At 38.8% G+C, this 20,534-nt stretch overlaps 1 protein-coding gene across 1 annotated transcript in view; it reads right to left on the bottom strand.

Annotated features, from left to right (window-relative positions):
- Window positions 1-20,534, bottom strand: part of b3glcta (beta 3-glucosyltransferase a) — a 577,905-nt gene that overhangs the window by 456,071 nt on the left and 101,300 nt on the right. The window contains exon 2 of the mRNA XM_034168392.1: window positions 8,050-8,093. Within this exon, the coding sequence (XP_034024283.1) occupies window positions 8,050-8,093 (44 nt within the window). The remainder of the gene's footprint in view (window positions 1-8,049; window positions 8,094-20,534) is intronic.

The raw sequence follows: 20,534 nt of genomic DNA, 5'->3' as shown, positions 1-20,534 counted from the left end.
GCGAGACAAAACCACCTCCGTTTTGGTCTCACAGGACGGCTTTGAGATGGCGTTCAGACAGCTGTTGGTGGTTTTTCCATCGAGTGATTATCCGAGAAATTGTGGATGTGCCTGGACATATACATAGACCTCGTATACACATACCTACATACACCTACACATACATACATATGCAATGCGTGTCATTTTATACTACATATTTACAAGATAGAATCAGACACCACTCCCATCTCTGGATGGAGCCAGACCTCAAATACAGAATCAGGCATCAGAAACAACAAATACAGTATAATTTGTCAGCATTAAGCAACAAGAAGCACAAAAGAAATACTAAGGTGATCGGCGGCCACTAGCCCTAAGCTTCACTAAATGACCCAGAATTTAGATAAAGTTGAGACTGCGACCTGCTCCGTTTCCTAAAAAAATGAATTTAAAAGAGTAAAAAGCATAGAAACATACTATGCCAGTATGCTAGCTATACGAAAGGGAAAATAAGTGCATCTGCACTTGAAAGTCTCTACAGAATCTGTTTTATTGACACAGGGAGATCATTCCACAGAACAAAAAGAGACAAAAGAGACTTATTACATATTTAAAACAAAGCAGTGTGTTTTTGCATTGTTTTTAAAAGCACAGCGGTGTGTGCTGGTCTCTGCAGTAGTAAACACTGACTGCTTACTCCATCTCACAGAGGAAGCGAGAGGACATGCACACTTTTGTAGTGAATCACGTTTAACTGATGAATAAAAAAAAAAGACCTTTATAAGGCCACAGTTTCGATCTGTTCGTCAACAGTGCACATAAAGCACTGTTATCAGTGCAGAGCTTTGCATGTCAGTGATCAATGCAGTCAAAATCTGCGTTGAGCACTGATGCAGCTTTTGATTAAATCAATGCGGAAACGCTGAACTTCACAACCGCACATCACTGAAGCACAAGACATGCATAACTGAATGAAGTGTATGCACAGCCCTTCCAGTCAGTGTCATTTTTAATGTGAATTGAATTAATTATCACTGTAAAAACAAGTCACCAAATCACCCTAATGTACGGTGCATCCAGAAAGTATTCACAGCACTTCTTCCATTGATGGATGATAGAGGACAGTGTGCTCATTGGGACCTTCAAAGCAGCAGAGCCATTAATTATTATATATTATATAATGCTGAACCATTAATTATTATACGGAAAACAAATGCACACAAACGTGCCAAGATGCGAACAGCTTAACGCTAAATTTAACATTAAAATGCAACAGACATGCTAACGCGTTAGCATCGTTCCATTTAATTCGTTATAAAATACATCTGTCAACTGTTTCAGATGACCATAACAAGTCAGTTTAACATAAAAAGATAAATGTTACTCACAGACATATGCTCTTTAGGGTTTTAGCGGGAAAAAGTAAGAAAGCGAAATAAAACAACAGCTTTGCTTTAAGGGCCCTGAAGCTGCCCAAAACCTGCCTGATCGAAAAGCACAGCACTTAACGCTTCCTGCTGAACAATACTGATCTAAAAAATGACCCAGGCAACTGGCCAAAAAGCGGAAATATGACAAAAAGCGGACATTTTTTATCCCTGCACCTTACTGAAAATAACCTCTGATATTGCAATCTCAATTTAGAATCCACCATGCAGTAGCTCTTAAGAGTTTTCAGTAAGAGTTTTAGCTCTTACTAAAACTTGTTTTCTGTTTCGACTGTTGGTTAAGATATTGTAAAATTTGCAAAAACCTTGTAACTGTTAGAATGGCCTAAGCATTGCGTCGCCTCTCTGAGTCTGGTCTGCTTGAAGTTTCTTTCTTGTTATCACCAGGGGGAGTTTTTCCTTACCACTGTCGCTAGCTGTGCTTGCTCAGGGAGAGTTGGTAAGGTCAGACCTTACTCGTGTGAAGTGCCTTGAGGCACCATGATTGTGATTTGACACTATACAAATAAAATAAATTGCATTCAACTGAACTGAATTACTTTGGGTGACTGAGATGAGGATTATCACTTATAATTTGAGGGCATGTCAGCTATGACATTTTAGCCATGTGGCGTGTTTCTCAGCACCCCAGCAATGGGAAAAGACCAAGAGGATGCCCACATTTCACCTGATTGTGAATGGTTGCTTTCAGGAGGTTGGGATAGATCAGATGTCTGCTCGGGTAATTGCAATCCATGAATCAACGCAGCTCCACATTGTTGTGAATGTGGCCATGTGCAGTACCAGCCCATGAAGTTATACCAAAAAGGCCTGATAACTGTGGAAAGTGCAATATTTCTCTGCTGCCCCACAATTAACAGCTTTGTGATGCTGTGGAACAGATAATCATTTTAATACAAGTATAAGAGAACAAATTTAGTGATTTGTCTCCCATGTGGCTCCTGGAAAACTGCAGCTGAAATTTTATGTCTTCTTTGCACAGTGAAAAATTTCTCAAAAATGATGGAAACATCATACTCTGGGAGTGCTCTTCTGCAAAGGGGACAGGACGACTGCACCGTATTGAAGGGAGGATGGACGGAGTCATGTATTGCGAGATTTTGGCAAACAACCTCCTTCCCTCAGTAAGAGCATTGAAGATGGGTCATGGCTGTGTCTTCCAGCATGACAATGACCCCAAACACACAGCCAGGACAACTAAGGAGGGGCTCCATAAGAAGCATTTCAAGGTCCTGGAGTGGCATCGCCAGTCTCCAGACCTGAACTCAATAGAAAATCTTTGGAGGGAGCTGAACTCTAAACCTGAAAGATCTGAAGAAGATCTGTATGGAGGAGTGGAACAAAATCCCTGCTGCAGTACTTGGTCAAGAACTACAGGAAACGTCTGACCTCTGTACTGGCAGACACATGTTTCTGTACCAGTTGTTGAGGTCTGTTTTTCTAGGGGATCAAATACTTATTTCACACAACAGAATACAAATTAATTCTTTAAAATCCATACAATGAGATTTTCTTGATTTTTTTTTTTATTCTGTCTGTCACAGTTGAAGCGTACCTACGATAAAAATTACAGACCTCTGCATTTTTTTGTAGGTGGAAAAACTTGCCAACTGATAATATGGAAGTCTTTCAGTTAGATAGGGTAGGTGTGCTGTTTGTTCTAACAGCTAATGTCACCTGGGGGTTCAGTGGGTTCAGGGGAGAGTTTTTTGTGTTTCACTGTCAATGCTTTGTGACAATTTCTTTTTTCCTTTTTTTTCCCCCTTTCTTTTGTGTACAGCCAATCAAAATGGAGCAAATAAACGTTTTACTGTGTTATCTCCTAATAATCTTATACTGAATTATTTATGGCAACTTCTGTTAATTTAGTTACTTGGAATACTCAAGGCCTGAACCACCCTATTAAAAGGAAAAAGGTACTGACTCTTCTGAAAAACGGATGCTGGTGTAGCTTTTATTCAAGAAACCCATCTTAAAGTTTTAGATAATATTCATTTGAAATGTGGTTGGGTGGGGCAGCTCTTTCACTCAACTTTTGCAGGGAAAGCTAGAGGTGTTGCAATATTAATTAATAAAATTCCTTTTATTTCCTCCTCAACTTTATCTGATACTAATGGACGCTATGTCATAGTAACTGGTAAGCTTTTTAATCTCAATGTCACTTTAGCAAATATATACGCACCGAACTGTGATGACCCCAATTTTTTTTTCACGTGTCTTTGGCCTCCTGCCCATCTTAAATTCTCACTTATTTATTATGGCAGGAGATTGTAATTTGTGTTTGGATCGCGTTATGGATCGATCATCTGTAAGAACCGGATACTCAATTACTAAGGCAGCTTCTTATGTACAATCTTTTCTCTCAACTTACGGAATATCAGATATTTGGCGTTTTTTGCACCCACTGGATAGATGATACTCCTTTTTCTCCAATGCTCATCAAACGTATAGCAGGATTGACTATTTCTTTACTGATAATAAATTAACATCACAGATAAAATTATGCGAGTATCAACCTATTGTAATATCTGACCATGCCCCCTTAATACTGACAACAGATATACCTAGTGTAGAGTCTCCCCGACGGCTTTGGAGATTTAATTCTCTTTTGTTAAGTGATGACAATTTTATAAAATTAATCTCTGACCAAATTTCTATGTTTATAGAAATCAATATGACGCCGGATGTCTCCATCTCATCGGTCTGGGAGGCTCTTAAAGCCTATCTTCGCAGCCAGGTGATATCTTTCGCAGCCAATAAAAAACGTGTTTCTATGTGAAAACAAAAAGAATTAGAAAAGCAAATAGCAGATTTGGATCAAAAGAACTCTCAGAGCCCTTCCCAAGACACTTACAAAGAACGTTTGAAACTTGGAGCAGAATATGATATGCTCACTTCACATTCTATTGAATATTTGCTGTTAAAAAAAAAATCGGAGTGACATTTACGAACACGGAGATAAAGCTGGGGAAGTTCCAGCCCGGCAACTGAAGTGTGCAAGGGCCAAGCAAACTATTAATGGCATTACATCTCGGGATGGGGGGGATTGTTACCGACCAGCAGGGTATAAATGATGCCTTTCAGCAATACTACTATAACTTGCACAGTTCAGAAAATGCTAATGATCCTAATCTTCTCTCTGATTTCTTTAGTAACCTAGAGAGCCCATCATTGTCCCCGGATGAGGTCTCCGCCCTGGATGCACCTTTACAACAGCAGGAGATCATGGCAGCAATAAAATCATTACAATCTCGCCGTTCACCAGGCCCTGATGGACTGCCGAGTGAGTTCTATGCCACATTTGCTGAAAAACTGACCCCGATTTTGGCTAAATGATACGAAGAATCTCTTACCAGAGGTGTTCTTCCCAGTAGTTTGAACCAGGCTTGTATAACACTGCTTCCAAATAAGGATAAAAACCTCCTGAATTGTGGTTCATTTCGACCAATCTCACTTTTAAATTCAGACTATAAAATATTAGCAAAAGTCTTGGCTAACCGACTGGAGAGAGGACTACCCAGTATCATCTCCTCAGATCAGACAGGTTTTGTTAAAAATAAATGTTCCTTTTTTAGTATTCGCTGTCTTCTCAACATAATGTATACCCCTAGCCAAGCAGAATCTGAATATCCATGGATGCGGAGAAGGCATTCGATAGAGTAGAATGGAAATACCTATTCGAAGCTCTGCGTAAGTTTGGGGTTGGTAACTCTTTCTTATCCTGGGTGAAATTACTCTATGCCTGTCCTTCAGCTATGGTACTCACAAATAATTACTATTCAAAACCGTTCCCTCTACACCGTGGAACCCGTCAGGGCTGCCCCCTCAGCCCCCTCCTCTTTGTCGTGGCTACTGAGCCGCTGGCGCTAGCCATAAGAAACAATCACTCTATCCATGGTATTTCGCGATTTGGCACTGAACATAAATTGTCACTCTATGGCGATGATCTGCTGTACGTATCTAGGGCGGAGGACACTATCCCTCCCATTCTGGAACTATTGGATATATTTGGGCTTGTGTCAGGTTATAAACTGAATTTACGTAAAAGTGAGCTATTATCTTTAAATCTATCTGATTCAACATTAGCAAAAATCAATGTTCCTTTTAAGACTGCTGCACGTAGCTTTGTTTATCTTGGAATAACTGTGACAAAAAACTTCAAGGATCTTTTTAAAGAAAACTTTACTCAACTACAAGTTAATATACAGCAAGATTTGTCAAAATGGGCATCACTTCCTCTTTCATTAGTAGGGAGAGTGAATGTTGTTAAAATGTCTGTATTGCCCAGATGTTTATATTTGTTTCAAAGTCTTCCTGTGTACATTCCAAACACCTATTTTAAGAAACTAGACCGGGTTATTACATCATTCCTCTGGAATAATAAGAAACCACAGCTACATATGGAACATTTGCAAAAATCAAAGCGAGATGGAGGCTTAGCCCTACCAAACCTTCGTTATTACTACTGGGCATCCAATTTATGTTGTCTGTCTTACTGGATGCACTATCAATTTGACGACACTGGCCCTGCCTGGGTGGAAATTGAGAAACTTTCTTGTGATTCATTCACACTGTCGTCTGTTGCTGGTGCACCAATTCCGTTATCAAAAAGCTTGGCAATTGACAATCCCATAATTCATAACTCTATCAAAATATGCTTCCAGTTTTGAAAGCATTTTGATTGGTTGAGAATAGGCCTTGGCTGCTCAATAGCATTTAATTATTTTTTTCCTCCCTCTCTAAATGATGCTACATTTCATGGCTGGCAGAGACGTGGGCTGAGACTTTTGAAAGATTTATTTATTGAAAATACGTTTGTTTCCTTTGAACAGTTGGCTAATAAATATAATTTACCTGCATCCCATTTCTTCAGGTATTTGCAGATTCGGCACTTCCTTTCAATCTCTATTCCAGGATTCCCTAATAAACCCCCTAATAATGTAATCGATGATATTATGTGTTCCAATCCTGTCAAGAAAAAAGCTATTTCTGCAATGTTTGCCTTAATTACATGTTTGGGCTCCTCTCCTATGACTGCTATTAAGCGGTCCTGGGAACAGGACCTTCAAATTAGTTATACCGAAACAGACTGGGAACACATCTTAGAGAAGGTCAATTCGTCCTCCATGTGTGCAAGACATTCGCTTATACAGCTTAAAATTGTGCATAGAGTATCTCTATAGCATCTTAGTAAATCAAAATTGGCAAAGATGTATCCCCAAATTGACCCAACCTGTGAAAGATGCAAATCATCTGAGGCCACTTTAATTCACGTTTTGGCAATGTTCGAAAATCCAGACATTTTGGGAGGGTGTTTGTGAGGCTTTCTCTTGCATATTTGGGGTGAGGATAAGACTTGATCCAACCTTATTTTTATTTGGTGTTGTCACTGATGGTTTGGTGCTACCGGCTGGAGCTCCAAAACTTATTGCCTTTTCGACATTGTTAGCACGACGTTTGATACTTTTGAAATGGAAGGACTCTGCCCCACCCACAGTGTCACACTGGATTAAAGACGTACTGCTTCACCTTAAACTGGATAAGATAAGATTTGTCCTGAGGGGCTCTGAAAAGAAATTTTACAAAGTGTGGAAACCTTTTTTTTTTACTTTCTTTGACCAGCCATCTACACAGGTTCAGGTGTAACAATTTTATTCTTATTTTATTTCAATTATGTGGCTGACTGAGCTATAAGTGGTCCTCTGTATTGCTGCAAAACTGTTAATTTACTTGTTTGACAGTGAAACAGGGTGTTCTTGTCTGGGTGGGGTTTTTCTTTATTTTGTGTATTTATTTTTGTATTGTATTTTTGAAAATCAAAATCAATAAATATATTATGTATGCGTTTGCTGGGTGTCATGCATTTTGAAATGACATTAAATATTGTTAATGCGATTAAACGTGTTATGTATCTCAGTAAGTGATAATAACACAAATTAACATTCTGTTGTCGTGCGGTATGCATTTTCTGAGTCCCTCCGTCCATGCCGTCGCCCAAAATGACAGATATTCGCCCTCGTCTAACTCGAGCGAATATCTGTCTACACAGTGGTAGTTCTGTTTCCTTATTGCACTGAGAAAGTGAGAAAAACAGAAATTTTTGTATTTTTTTTTTTTTTTTTTTTTTTTTTAGAAATGGAGTTTCAGATGTTTCAGACATACAGCCAAACAGATATTCGCCCGAGTTAGTCATTTTGGGTGACTGGGCATGGACGTCGGGCCTCTGAAAATGCATACCGCCCTCCAAAAGCATGTTATTGTATTCGTACATACAACAGAATGGGAAAATAAATCCAAAACTGAAGAATGGATAGAAAGTGTGGCCAGGGATGATAAAACATTTTGTAGATACTGGAAGTTTGTGATCACAAACTTGAAACACTGTTCTGGAAAGTTCCAGGACAATGTATCACAATTGATATAAAAAGGAAGACATCATATAATGTGTGGTATAGAGTTTCAGAAGAGCAACAAATGTTTCCAAACATTACACTTGATTTTTCCCCTCTCTGGTGTTGTAATATAATAAAACACAAATGAGTAGTCACAGTCATTGCAGGGTCTGCACATACACCAGCACAAACAATGCTTGTTTACAAGGGGGGATAACAGTTCTTACCTGTGTGCTTTCTGCTGAACTGCCAGCACCAAAGCCAATGTGAACTGCAAAAATGAAAAGAGAAATGTGTGTAAATAAATACAGAAAACGTGGGGATTCCAAATTTTAAAATAAAACATATAAGCAGAGTTATGTTGCTGTTCTTGAAAAATAAATGGTAAGATTTACATTGTAAATGATAACTCAGGGTTTAATTCCTTAATGCAGAGTCTACATTCATGAGTGCAGCACGCATTCATCTATACAATCCATAATTGGTGCTCAGAAAGCTTCTATCCAATTACATTCACATTGATTATGAGATAGGAATTTGAACAAAGTGAGTCTGAGGTTTTCAAATCAATATATCAAAACACCAGTGTCACTGTAAATTAATTCATGCTGTAGTTTTTATCAAATCAGGCTGCATTTGAACATCAGTCAGCTTTTAAATCTGACTTTAATTAGATGATAGGAGACTGTTCTGATTTATTTTGTTTTTGGGGGGGGGGGTGGGGAGTTGTCTCTCTGTCTCACCGAGACAGGGAATGTTGGTGAAAACCTAAGAACAGAAGCTGTGTTTTCAAGAACAAGCTAGCAGAAGTTCATTGTGTAGTTGATCAACCATTGTAAACAGTATTTTGACTTTACAAATCCAACAAAGCTGTGTGTAGTCATTTGACTCTGTGAGGGTGCGCCTTTGCTTTAATGACCCAATCTGCTTTAATGTGGTCAGATATTAATTCCACCCATTATGAGAAAACTCTTTTCTTAAATTATTCAAAGACCTCACTTAACTTCAAAACAGTACGAGTAAAGCCTGGGGTAAGTTGCCAGTTCACAAATGAACAGTGTAATAAACCTAACTACTTTAGTGCTGAAAACACCAAAAACAAAAACAACAAAAATGAGAGCATACCATTTTTTAAAGTCCAACACCGCAAGCGAAACTAATATTTTACTAGTTTCTGTCAAAAACAAGGCAAAATAACATGTCTTCAAAGGTGCAGATGACAGTGAATTAAGTTGTTCACTGATTTTCACAGAAAAGTAATGTAGCAGACTCTCACACAGTTTGTGTTCTCATTAAAAAAAGAAAAAAAAAACTTGTTACCTGCTACAGGACAAACATATTACTGAACACTGTTAACTCAATAAGAGACAAACAGATTAAATGAAGTAAAACCTGATGATCATTCTGCATTACACCCAGTGTGGTAACATGAGGAGCAAGAGGAGGAGGAAAAAAGGAGAAGAAGAAGAAAACATTTCTAATTCATAAGTGTAATTACACGCAGACTGTCACTTTACAGTATGACTTGTACACCACCCACACCCCTGCCCCCCTGTGCCATGGGGAGAGCGTACCCACACAGCCTTGCAGAGATTACATGGATGTGTGGGCTTCAAATTCCAAAGCCTGAAATGTTTGATTTGGTTCACTGGCGAGTGTAGTTTAGCCAGCTGCCTATGTGATAAACTAGCAACATCTTCAAAGGGACAAGATGCAAAGTGTGGAACCGACAGTCAAAAAAAAAAAAGAAAAGAGAAAGTGATCTAGGGACTCACAGAGTCCGAGCAGGGGTAGTGGCCAAGTGGTTAATGTGCTTGGTTTCAGTTCAGAAGGTTCCGGGTTCAAATCACACCCCTGCCACATTTCTCCACGTAATGTGGAGTTGCGTCAGGAAGGGCATCCGGCGTAAAATCTGTGCCAATTCAATATGCAGATCCACCTTGGATTTGCTGTGGCAACCCCAAGTGCAAACAAGGAAGCAGCCGAAGGGACTTACTACTTACAGGGACTCACAGAGTCTATAAAATTACTGTAAACCAAGAACTAGACATACAAGAGATGTTGTGGCAGCTAATGATAAGAACTGAGGCCAAAATATAACGGTCACACTTTAAGAAAAACAGAAGTAAGTCTTAGGTTCTTAGGTGCATGTAGCATGAAGCAGATCAGAGCCTATGACTCTCCCTGTACAGGACACCAGGCTGATGTAGGTGACTTCCCCAATCAAGGCTGGCAGGGCCGGATCCAGACCGGTTTGGACCGATGCAATTACATCGGTCAGATTTTTTTACGCATCGTTCGTCATCGGTAAAAAAAAAACAAAAAACTTGACTAATCCCGAATAGCGCTGATCGTGTCCCCGCAGTGAACACAGCTTTTGATTTGATCCCACACGCAGGTGTACACAGGAAAATTCAAACCAGATCAATATAGCGTCAGTCCTGTCGAGTCAATGATCATGGCATCCAGGAAAAAAGTTGTGCAAGGAACATTGGGCGCTTATTTCAGCAAGAAATGGTGAGTGGTTTATAAATAGTTTTCAGACAATAGTGTGTTTGAAAGGCATTCTATGATGACTGAAATTACATTTTCGGTGGCTCTCCGACCATACATGTCAACCTATACAGACTGTCCGTAAATTATACGGATTTTTCTGAGTTTCAGAGTCATACGGACGTCCAAATAAAGTTGGATATTCAGGGTTTGGTCTGCAGTGCGACTCCACTTTGAAGCGTGAACCATTGAAGCAATGCTTCAATCCACTATCTCATTGGTTCTTTGATTTGCTGCTTTTCAGAAACGGCAAGTCCGCTTCTTAACCCCTCTCAAAGCCATTAAAATATCGTGAGTCACTTTTGTGTGGATTAAAGTCACTAACTGGGACTCTTGCCTTGTTGCAGTCAAGAAACAAAAATCGTCCTCCATTCCATTGTCACAGCTCCAAAACGCTGCACGGCATTCTGCCGAGAGAGTCTGGTCAGTATTAATAACTTCAAAATGAATTGCCGCTTAACACCTCTTACAAACATTGTAATACAGACAAGAAACTACAATCGACTAAAACGTTTTTTTCCCTCCCAAAATGAGACGTGCTGTATTCCTTTACAAATTACATCCAGACATGCAGCGCAGCACAGCTGCAAGAGCTCAGCTCAGATATATGGAAATACATTCATGCCAATAATGTCTGAAAGGAAATGCTTTTGACAAAAACTACAGATTTTGTTTATTCCTATTTATGTCCAGAGATCAAGGATCCACCATGTCAATTTCCGTTATAGTGTTGTTTTTTTAGGACATCATATTTATACAAATAAGAAGTGTTCATTATGGTCCATGAAGTATATTAAATATATTAAAAGAAGTGTGACAGTGTATGTTGCACACGAATAAAAGAATGAAGATTATTGAATAACAAGACGCGTACGATTTTTATTTTATCACTGGGCAAAAATGCATCTGGCAGATTTTCACTCTGGATCCAGCCCTGGCTGGTACTCATTTACAGTTGAAGTGTGTCATCCAAGAACACAGACAGGTAGCATGACTGGGATTCGAACCCGGGTCTACATACTGGTTGTCCAATTCCTTATCCACTTAGTGCCCTGCTCTGCACAACTTGATAGGGCTATGCAAAAAAGAAAAAAAAAATGCAGGTAAATATTGCAATTATTTTTCACACCACCATTGTGTCGATTTTCATACTGATACATTAAACACCTTTAAAATGTCCATAAATTCCTCTATTCACTATATCCTCCAGTCCCGTAAATGTCACTGTAGGGCAAAACTGGTTTCCTCCTGGTACCCAGCATCTGTCACTCAGGGTTCCCTTGAACTAGCTCTGACAGCTCATCATATTCTTATCTGCCCCAACAGCTTCATAACAATCCAAATCTTTTAAAATTCTCATAATATAAAAGATCTGAAATCATTTACAATTGCCATAACATAAAAGATTTCTAATGTTGTGCTTCTGCAAAGTGTTAGTCAATTAATCACCGACAGCATCTTCCCTCTCCACTCAAACAAATGTGCACACCAGAGAGATATTGAGAACATCATTTGAAATGTGTAACATGAACAAATGTTGCAGTATCTCGGGTTTTCCACTTGTCCAAACTATTTTATAATGATTAAACTATTTTATAATGATCAATGTTAGATAGCAAACAGATTGTTACTGCAGAAGTTATCATTAATAAGTAACACAAATTTAAACTTTGAAAATTTAGTACGACATAAGTATCTTAAAAATTAGGTGTCGATCGGTGCGTCTTTTTCAGGGCTGATACAGATACCGATTATGAGTAATGCTGGAGACCAATAACCGATATTTAAAGGATATTTGCCTGCAGTTAAAAAAAAGTATCACAGGTGTTAATATTTGGGATGATGTGAAAAAGCACTATGGCGTCTCATCAGAGATGTTTCAAATCCATTTTACAACAATACACTGTATGTCCTGAAATGCTCTGGAAAACAAATATAAACCAGAAATGCTGCCTCCCTTCCCCACACATGGGGGAAAAAAAACAGGCTTCTGGGAAGTGTCGCATCACTGATCATACAAGCACAGGTGGCATGTCTTAAGGTCAAATTGTTTAAAAATGTGTAGTTATTTATTATTAATACATTATCATGATTTAAACAATAAAATCAATTTGACATTGTTTCTTTAATGCCTTTTGCGGTCAATCTAATACATTATAGACAGGTCCAAACAAGGAAAAAAACTACAGTTTTTGTCAAGTCAGAGTTTTGCTGGAGAGTTCCATGATGCACTTCCTGGTTAACTTTATCTCTTTAATTTACCAATTACATTAATCTCTGATTTATCTCCTTTTCCTTTCAATCCAGACAGTAATTGCAGTTTCATCAAATGTTGATTGACCCCTCATCATCATTAACAATAGTTATTTACCATCAGGTAGCAGACAGTTGTAGACAGTGTATGCTTGCTGCAGCCAAATCAGGTAATCAATTAGACATTTGATGTCCTGTTTGTTTTGTTTGTGTGTGTGTGTGTGTGTGTGTGTGTGTGTGTGTGTGTGTGTGTGTGTGTGTGTGTGTGTGTGTGTGTGTGTGAGATAAATGGCCACTTCCAATATGAAACTAACTTTAACACACTGCCGTATTATGATGCTGCAAACTCGTGCATAATGCATATCTGAGTGTGTCTGAATATAGATGCGCACTTTTGGCTCGAAAGCTGTTTTTCTGACTGTAGTTTTTTAACCTACACGTGGACATGAAATCTTCCTCAGCGCATGGCAAAGGAGAGAACAGACAGTGAGATTGTCAAAAATTTATGCGGTGCAATGGGATTGCAATAATGAAGCGAATGTGGTCCACACATGATCACGCATGGTAAGAAAATATTGGGTCCATCATAATAAAATACTTTGACTCGCAGAGACACACTGTGTTTTCGGTATGACTGTGGAATGTTCATGTCTGCTGCAGATTGCCACAGACTTTGCACATTACTATATTTCCTTTGTGCACCCCGAACGGGATGCACCAGGGTGAAGTCCAGCTTTTCCTGCCACAACCGGGACATGTCAGCAGGAGTTGACGTGCCTGTCCATGGCGAATTTCCCTCAACTGTGATCAGACTGTTTTGAATGCTGTGAGAATATTTTGAACACAGTCAGAATGCAGTTAGAGTCCACCTCGACTGCCGTTCGATATATTTCCACCTCAAACGCAGCTCGAAAGTTGTGTGCATGTGCTCAACATTCGGGCTGGCTGCAGGACTGTGCCTGACAGTTTGGAAAGCACCTTGATACTTCCCGAATGTGGGTTGAATTTCCATTCGGGCAGCATTCAGGTTTATTCAGCTTCTAGTGTGACGGGGAAATAAGCAGAGCTTCTACTACTCTTTCCCATAACTTTATGCTGTGGCTTATTAACTTTATACTGCAGTAACTACAGCTCTGCAATAACGGGATAGTCCAAAAAAAAAAAAAAAAAAAAGATGGCCACAACTTAGAGAAAAGCCAATCAATGTGCCAACGTAAAGTGTGACTAAGAGCACAAGCAATGCATCAGACACAATTAATCCCTTACAAGAACACCACACAGACAGCTCTTTGCTAATACAAAGAAATGTTATTTTGAAATTAACATCAGCACGAACTCTGTAGGGAGCAGCCATTCTGATGTGGGGAGCATGTTATCCTGTCAGATCTCAGAAGTGGAACAGATTACGTAGTGAACAGTACTTGGCTGGGAGATCACTTAGGAAGACCAAGGGCTGTGTGTTTCTCCATGTAGAACTGGTTTTACATCAACAGCATCTTGAGCAAATCCTGTGCCAAATTCCAATGGGGGTCTGTACTGCAGCCGCTGTGGCAGCTGAAAGACAAGCAGCAGCAAACTCTGTAAAGAGCTGCACTGGCTGTATTAACGCCCAAAATACTCCAGGCTAGCTACAAAGGCAGAGCACTCATTAATAAGCTACCATCAGCACGTTTTTTTTTCCCCTCCATAACTCAATTTGGCCAGAATTCATTTAAACTGCCTCAGAAAAAGGAAAGAGTTTAACAAAATGCTTCTGAAAAAACAACTCTTATAATCAGTAAGTGTAAAAAAATGGGAGACACCTACATAAATGACAGAGTAGCTCTGTGACATATTGCTTTTAATTAATAAAAAGCTCAGTAAATGCAGTGCATCTGGAAAGTATTTACAGTGCTTCACTATTTCCACATTTTGTTATGTAACAGCCTTATTCCAAAATAGAGTAAATTAATTTTTTCCCCTCAAAATTTGACTCCCAACACTCCACAATGGCAACATGAAAAAAGTCTGTTTTATTTTTGCAAATTTATAAAAAAGAAAAAATAAGAAATCACATGAACATAAGTATTCACATCCTTTGCTCAGTACTTCGCTGATGCACATTTGGCAGCAATTCCAGCATCAAGTCTTCTGGAATATGATGCCACAAGCTTGGTGCACCTATCTTTGGGCAGTTTTGCCTAATCCTCTTTGCAGCACCTCTCAAGCTCCACTAAGTTCGATCGCGTCGGTGCACAGCCATTTTCATCCAGGATGTCCCTGTACAATGCTGCATTCACCTTTCGCTCAATCCTGACTAGTCTCCCAGTTCCTGCCATTGAAAAAACATCTCCACAGCATGATGCTGCCACCACTATGTTTCACTGTAGGGATGATGCCAGGTTTCCTCCAAACATGACATGTGGAATTCATGTCAAAGACGTCAGTCATTGTCTCATCAAACCAGAGAATTTTGTTTCTCATGGTCTGAGAGTCCTTCAGGTGCCTCTTGGCAAACTCCAAGACTGCCAAGTGCCTTTTACTAAGAAGTGGCTTCCGTCTGGCCATTCTACCATACAGGTGGATTGGTGGATTGCAGCAGAGATGGTTGTCCTTCTGGAAGGTTCTCCTGTCTCCACAGAGGAATGCTGGAGCTCTGACAGAGTAACCATCGGGTTCTTGGTCACCTCCCTGACTAAGGCCCTCACCCATTGGCTCAGTTTAGACAGGCAGCCAGCTCTAGGAAGAGTCCTAGTAGATCCCAACTTCTTACATTAATGAATGAAGGAATGAATTTATCACAGGTGGACTCCAATTATGCTGTAGAAACATCTCAAGGATGATCAGTGTAAACAAGAGCTTCATTGTGAGCAATTTGAGATTCATGGCAAAGGCTGTGAATACTTATGTAGATGTGATTTCTTAGTTTTTTTAATTTAAATAAATTTTCGAAAATCAAAAAAAAAATTCATATTGTCATTATGGGGTATTATCAGCAGAATTTTGAGGAAAAAATTCGTTTCAACCATTTTGGCATTCTGTCCAGCGCAGTGGTGTAGTCTACGTGTACTCACTTAAAATGACCGGGAATTTCCGTCTACTAACTTCAAATTGCCCCGGGGAACATGACGGTGTAAATAAAATAAGAGCTTATTGACTGTAATTTTATTTTCTCCCTTTAAAAGACAGCCATCAGGCGTCCATCACTGCAGAGTGCACCGTATGTCCCACCCCACTCGCTCTGCTAGATAAGAGTTTTAATTGGCTCATAGAGAGATGGGGCGGGGCTACCAGCTAATCAGCGCGAAAGCCTCACACAAACAAGAAGAATGCTGGAAGTATCGATGGTGATTATTACCCAAAAAAATGAAAACAGGCCTCTGTTTTAGATTTTTTTTCCCCCAAAACGTCCACCTGCTGCTTCAGGGCCGATTGATGAAGTTTGCACCCTGAGTGGAGGAGATAAACCTGGCACTGTCTGCATTTCTGATAAGTGGGCTAGCCTACGACAGCTAGTTTATTTGTTCACTAAGCTAATGGGCCTTTCACACTGAATATGTCAGACGCGTCAAAAAATGGTCTAAAAAGCATTATTTTCAATGAGACGCGTTGCTTTTTAGATGCTGACGGAAGCACGCATTGCCGCTTGTCGGCAGGCTGACGTAGACAAAGTTCAAGCCAATCCAACTTTCTGAGCCGTACCTTTGCGTTGTCCAATAGGAACGACGTGTCGGGCCAAAACACGGAAGACTAGTGGCAGAAACAGAAACCACTGATCTGTACAAAATGGATCGGTGTAGAAATAAACCACTGATCTGTACAAAACAAATGTGTCACAGGACTGCTCATTTATGGAGCAGTTTTATGAAGAAAAATCCTTGGAAATGTTTTTTTTGTTGTTGTTTGTTACCTCAGAATTTCTGATTACTGTTAAAAAAGTTTAAAACACTTGTAATTAAAATAGCTAAATAAATCAATAAATTGTTCTTTAGAAACCTTTCATCTGTAAATTAAAACCACCTATTATTTCAGATTAGATAATTTCTTGTTTAACATAAGGAACCTCGGACATTTATTTTTAGACAAAATAACATGGAAATTTGTACATTTTTTTTTAAAGTCTGGTAGATTATTTATATCTCATTTCAACCAGAAAAACAGACACAGTAAATAAATACAAATGTTTATTAGAAATGCAACAGGAAATAATTTAACAATGACTGCAGTGATTGTAAAGTAGGATTTCTGTGACATAAACCTCAAATTTTTTTTAATGCTCATTTCAACTTGTAATTTTGACAAAATATGTAATTGCCTTTAATGTTGTTATCAGGACAGAGTAATTTCTAAAATATGAATTTGAGCACAATAAGTGGAGAGCTTCTACTTGTGCAAATGTCTTTTGACTTTGATTTGTGGACATTTTTAATGATCCGTTCATTTATTGTTAAAATATAAAATGAAACAGCTTTTTAAAAAATAATAGAGTTTTGCCGGTAATCTACAGATGTCTCTTGAGCTTGAGTCCCTTTGGCTGTTGGATAGTGTAGTTTTAAAATGAATGGAATTGGTAAGTGGCATACTCCCAGTAGTTGCATGGTTGTCTTAGTTAGTTAGTTGGTTGTCTTCATACTATACTTTTGTGCCACTGATTTGGCCTACAATGTTTTTGTCATGGGTTGAAAAGGTTTCTGCAAAGTAAAGCATCTACCATATTTTCATTGTATGTGAATTTTCTGGGAGCTAGCTTCTGTCCCGGCTTCTGTCCTTCAGCCTAGCTGCTGTTTTAATGGAACTTAACGTATACTAATACTAGCTTGTTTATACTGGGTAGGTTTCCTTATGGACCACAGAGCCTACAGGTTCCAGTCCCTCGTCTGGACCTGATGATGGACTGTCAATTTCAACAGAGATTGTGGTAGGAGGCGTGAGGCTCTGCAGCCATTGCATGCTCATGTAGACCGGTGTGTTCTGTTTTGTTTTTGTTTATGCGTCTAAACTGTCCACAAACAACGTGGGGCCACGCGGATTATATGAAGGGTGAATCTTGCAGCTGCTGAATTTGACAGTACAGGCTCATATCCGATACCAAATAGAGGGAGGAAAAGTGAACTCTTGCAATATACTTAGTTGGGAGGCAATAATCTGCTCCTTATTATTGTTAAGAGAACTTTTCTTTCTTAATAACAAGGTGTCACAGTCACTTTTTTTTGAGTGACTGTGACTTAAAGTTGTCTTATTTACTGTTAAACAATGCACAGTAGCTTGCATATGATACTTTTGGCTGGATTTAAACATTGTTTATTCCTGGTTAATGACCTGATTAAATTTCTTTATTTAAGATGCCAAAAAATAAATGTATTTGATCTTTGTATTTTTTAATCACTCTTTTAGATTTACTGTTGTATACTGTATTTTGCAATTGGTGCAAATTACTTACTTACATTCTGACATTTCTCACATTCATAGTGGCAAATATAGAATATAAATGATCAGATGGAAAGTAGAGATCTATTTGTTGTTATGGTGTTAACGCAATGCACGGGTTTGATGACGGGCAAAAAACACAGTCTACCCACTTCAAAAATGTAGACTACACCACTGGTCCAGGGTGTACCCCACCTCACACCCTATGACCCCTGGTATAGCCTCCAGGCCCCCGTGACCTCATATTGGATAAACAGTTGAAGATGAGTGTGTATACACACACACACACACACACACACACACACACACACACACACACACACACACAGTACCTGGGGTAACCGGCGCTGCCCAGGTTAACCTGTTTTAGACATAGGCCAAATGCCAATCATTTCAATCAAAAACAATTGCCCACCATTTGTTTTTGTAATGCTGATGTCTTACAAATGTAATATTTAATGGGCTAAAGTTTGTCTAGCAGAACTATGAGAGGTGGACTCCCCAAACTAAGTGGAAATACTTGGTTAAAAGACAAACACATTTGAAGTACTTCATGCAGACTTTGTTTTGCAATCAAATTTATAACAAAATTACACACAAAAGATAGGTAACAGTAAATGTAAATATCAATGAATCATAGAGAACAGAATCAAAAAGAATGGATTAAAGCATTAGTCCAGTAACCAAAGAGAATTAAAGTGAAAGTTTTTTGTCTAGGGGGGTGTAATTAAAATTCTGACCACTTTACTCAGGCTTCCTTGATGACATCATCAGGATTGGGGGGGGGGGGGGGGGGGTTGTGGAATTAGAATTCTGACTGCTTTATACTTTTTGTACTCAGGCTTTCTTGATGACATCCTCAGGATGGTGGGGGAAGGGTCTATTTATCTTTTATTTATCTTTTACCAGGGCAGCTTGACCCGGTTGCCCAGTAATTCCATAAAAGATAAATAGATATGAGAACAGATTAAAGCATAAATTTTTTGGTTACGTTCAACTTTTTAAAAAATGGTACCAATTTGTTCCCCATGTCATGAGGATTCAGAATATATATAGTTTTTTCGGGCTACATATTATAGTTTGGGAGTTTATCCCGGACAGACAGACAGACAGAATGAGTCCGTTATATGTGTGTGTGTGTGTGTTATATATATATATATATATATATATATAAACTATGATTTCCTTGACAGGAACAAACAATGGCTAAAAAGAGGAAGGCAGAAAGGAAGAATGAATACCAGTGTGTAGTGAGCGCCTTGTATGGCAGCACCCTGACATAGGGGTGAATGTGAGGCATTATTGTAAAGTGCTTTGAGCATCTGATGCAGATGGAAAAGCGTTCTATAAATGCAGTCCATTTACCATTTATCAACTTTCCCAGTCTTTTGGTGCCCTGTCCCAACTTTTTTGAAATGTGTTGCAAGCATCCATCTCAAAATGAGCAAATATTGGCACAAAAACAACAAAGTTTATCAGTCTGAACATTAAATATCTTCTCTTTGTGGTGTGTTCAATTGAATATAGGTTGAAGAAGAATTGCAAATCATTGTATTCAGTTTTTATTTCCATTTTACACAACGTCCCAGCTTCATTGGAATTGGGGTTGTACATATGCACAGCGACATCTGCTGGCCTCCTTTACATAAACTCAATTAAAATGAATGAATGGAATGCACTGAAAATACATCAACACTTATATGCCCCAAAACCTTAAATGTACTTAAAGGAACTGAGTTGTTTTGACAACAATTCATTTTTGAGTTAGTTTAACACCGGGGGGCAGGGAGTCTGGGGTGGGGGGAGGTTATGGTGAGGGTTATGGGAAGGGAGAGGGTTAGTTTATGGTTAGGGTTAGAGAAAGGGTTAGAAATAGTAAAATTAACCCTCTGGAGTCTTGGCTATTTTTGGGCGTTTTGACTACTTTAATTTTACCTTCATAATTTACCTTAAGAAACTGTTTAGCTGGTCTTGTTTGACATTTTTTTTCCAGCACAACCTCACCTGTGTGACTTTATAGTTTTTCATTCATTGACATACTGCATTAAAACAGTGATCCGAAATTCACTCCAAAACCTATAATTCAAATCAGATTGTTTTTTTTTACTGTGAAACCAGAAATATGTTTAACAAACCATTTTTATAACTTAGAATGCAAATATAAATTGTAAATTTCAAAAAAATATATGTAAAAATGTAGCATCAGCAAAGTTATATACAACAATTCACATTAAAATGCTTCAATGTGATACACTGTGCTGATCAGTGAATCCATTATTGTCCAGAACAATAAAGTCCACTTGATCAACAGACTGACCACGCTTTGGTTCAGATCTGATGATGCGCACCGTGCTTTGATCGTCTTCATGCAGTTCAAAAAAAAAAAAAAGACTTGACACGCTGTTCCACATGTCTGGCTATTTTGAAGCACTAAATAAATAAAATAACTACACCACACACACTAAAACACTCCACCACACACACTAAAAACACACTCCAA

The sequence above is a fragment of the Thalassophryne amazonica genome, chromosome 4, assembly GCF_902500255.1.
Source record: "Thalassophryne amazonica chromosome 4, fThaAma1.1, whole genome shotgun sequence".
NCBI lineage: Eukaryota > Metazoa > Chordata > Actinopteri > Batrachoidiformes > Batrachoididae > Thalassophryne > Thalassophryne amazonica.
This window is presented reverse-complemented; position numbering and strand designations above follow the sequence as displayed.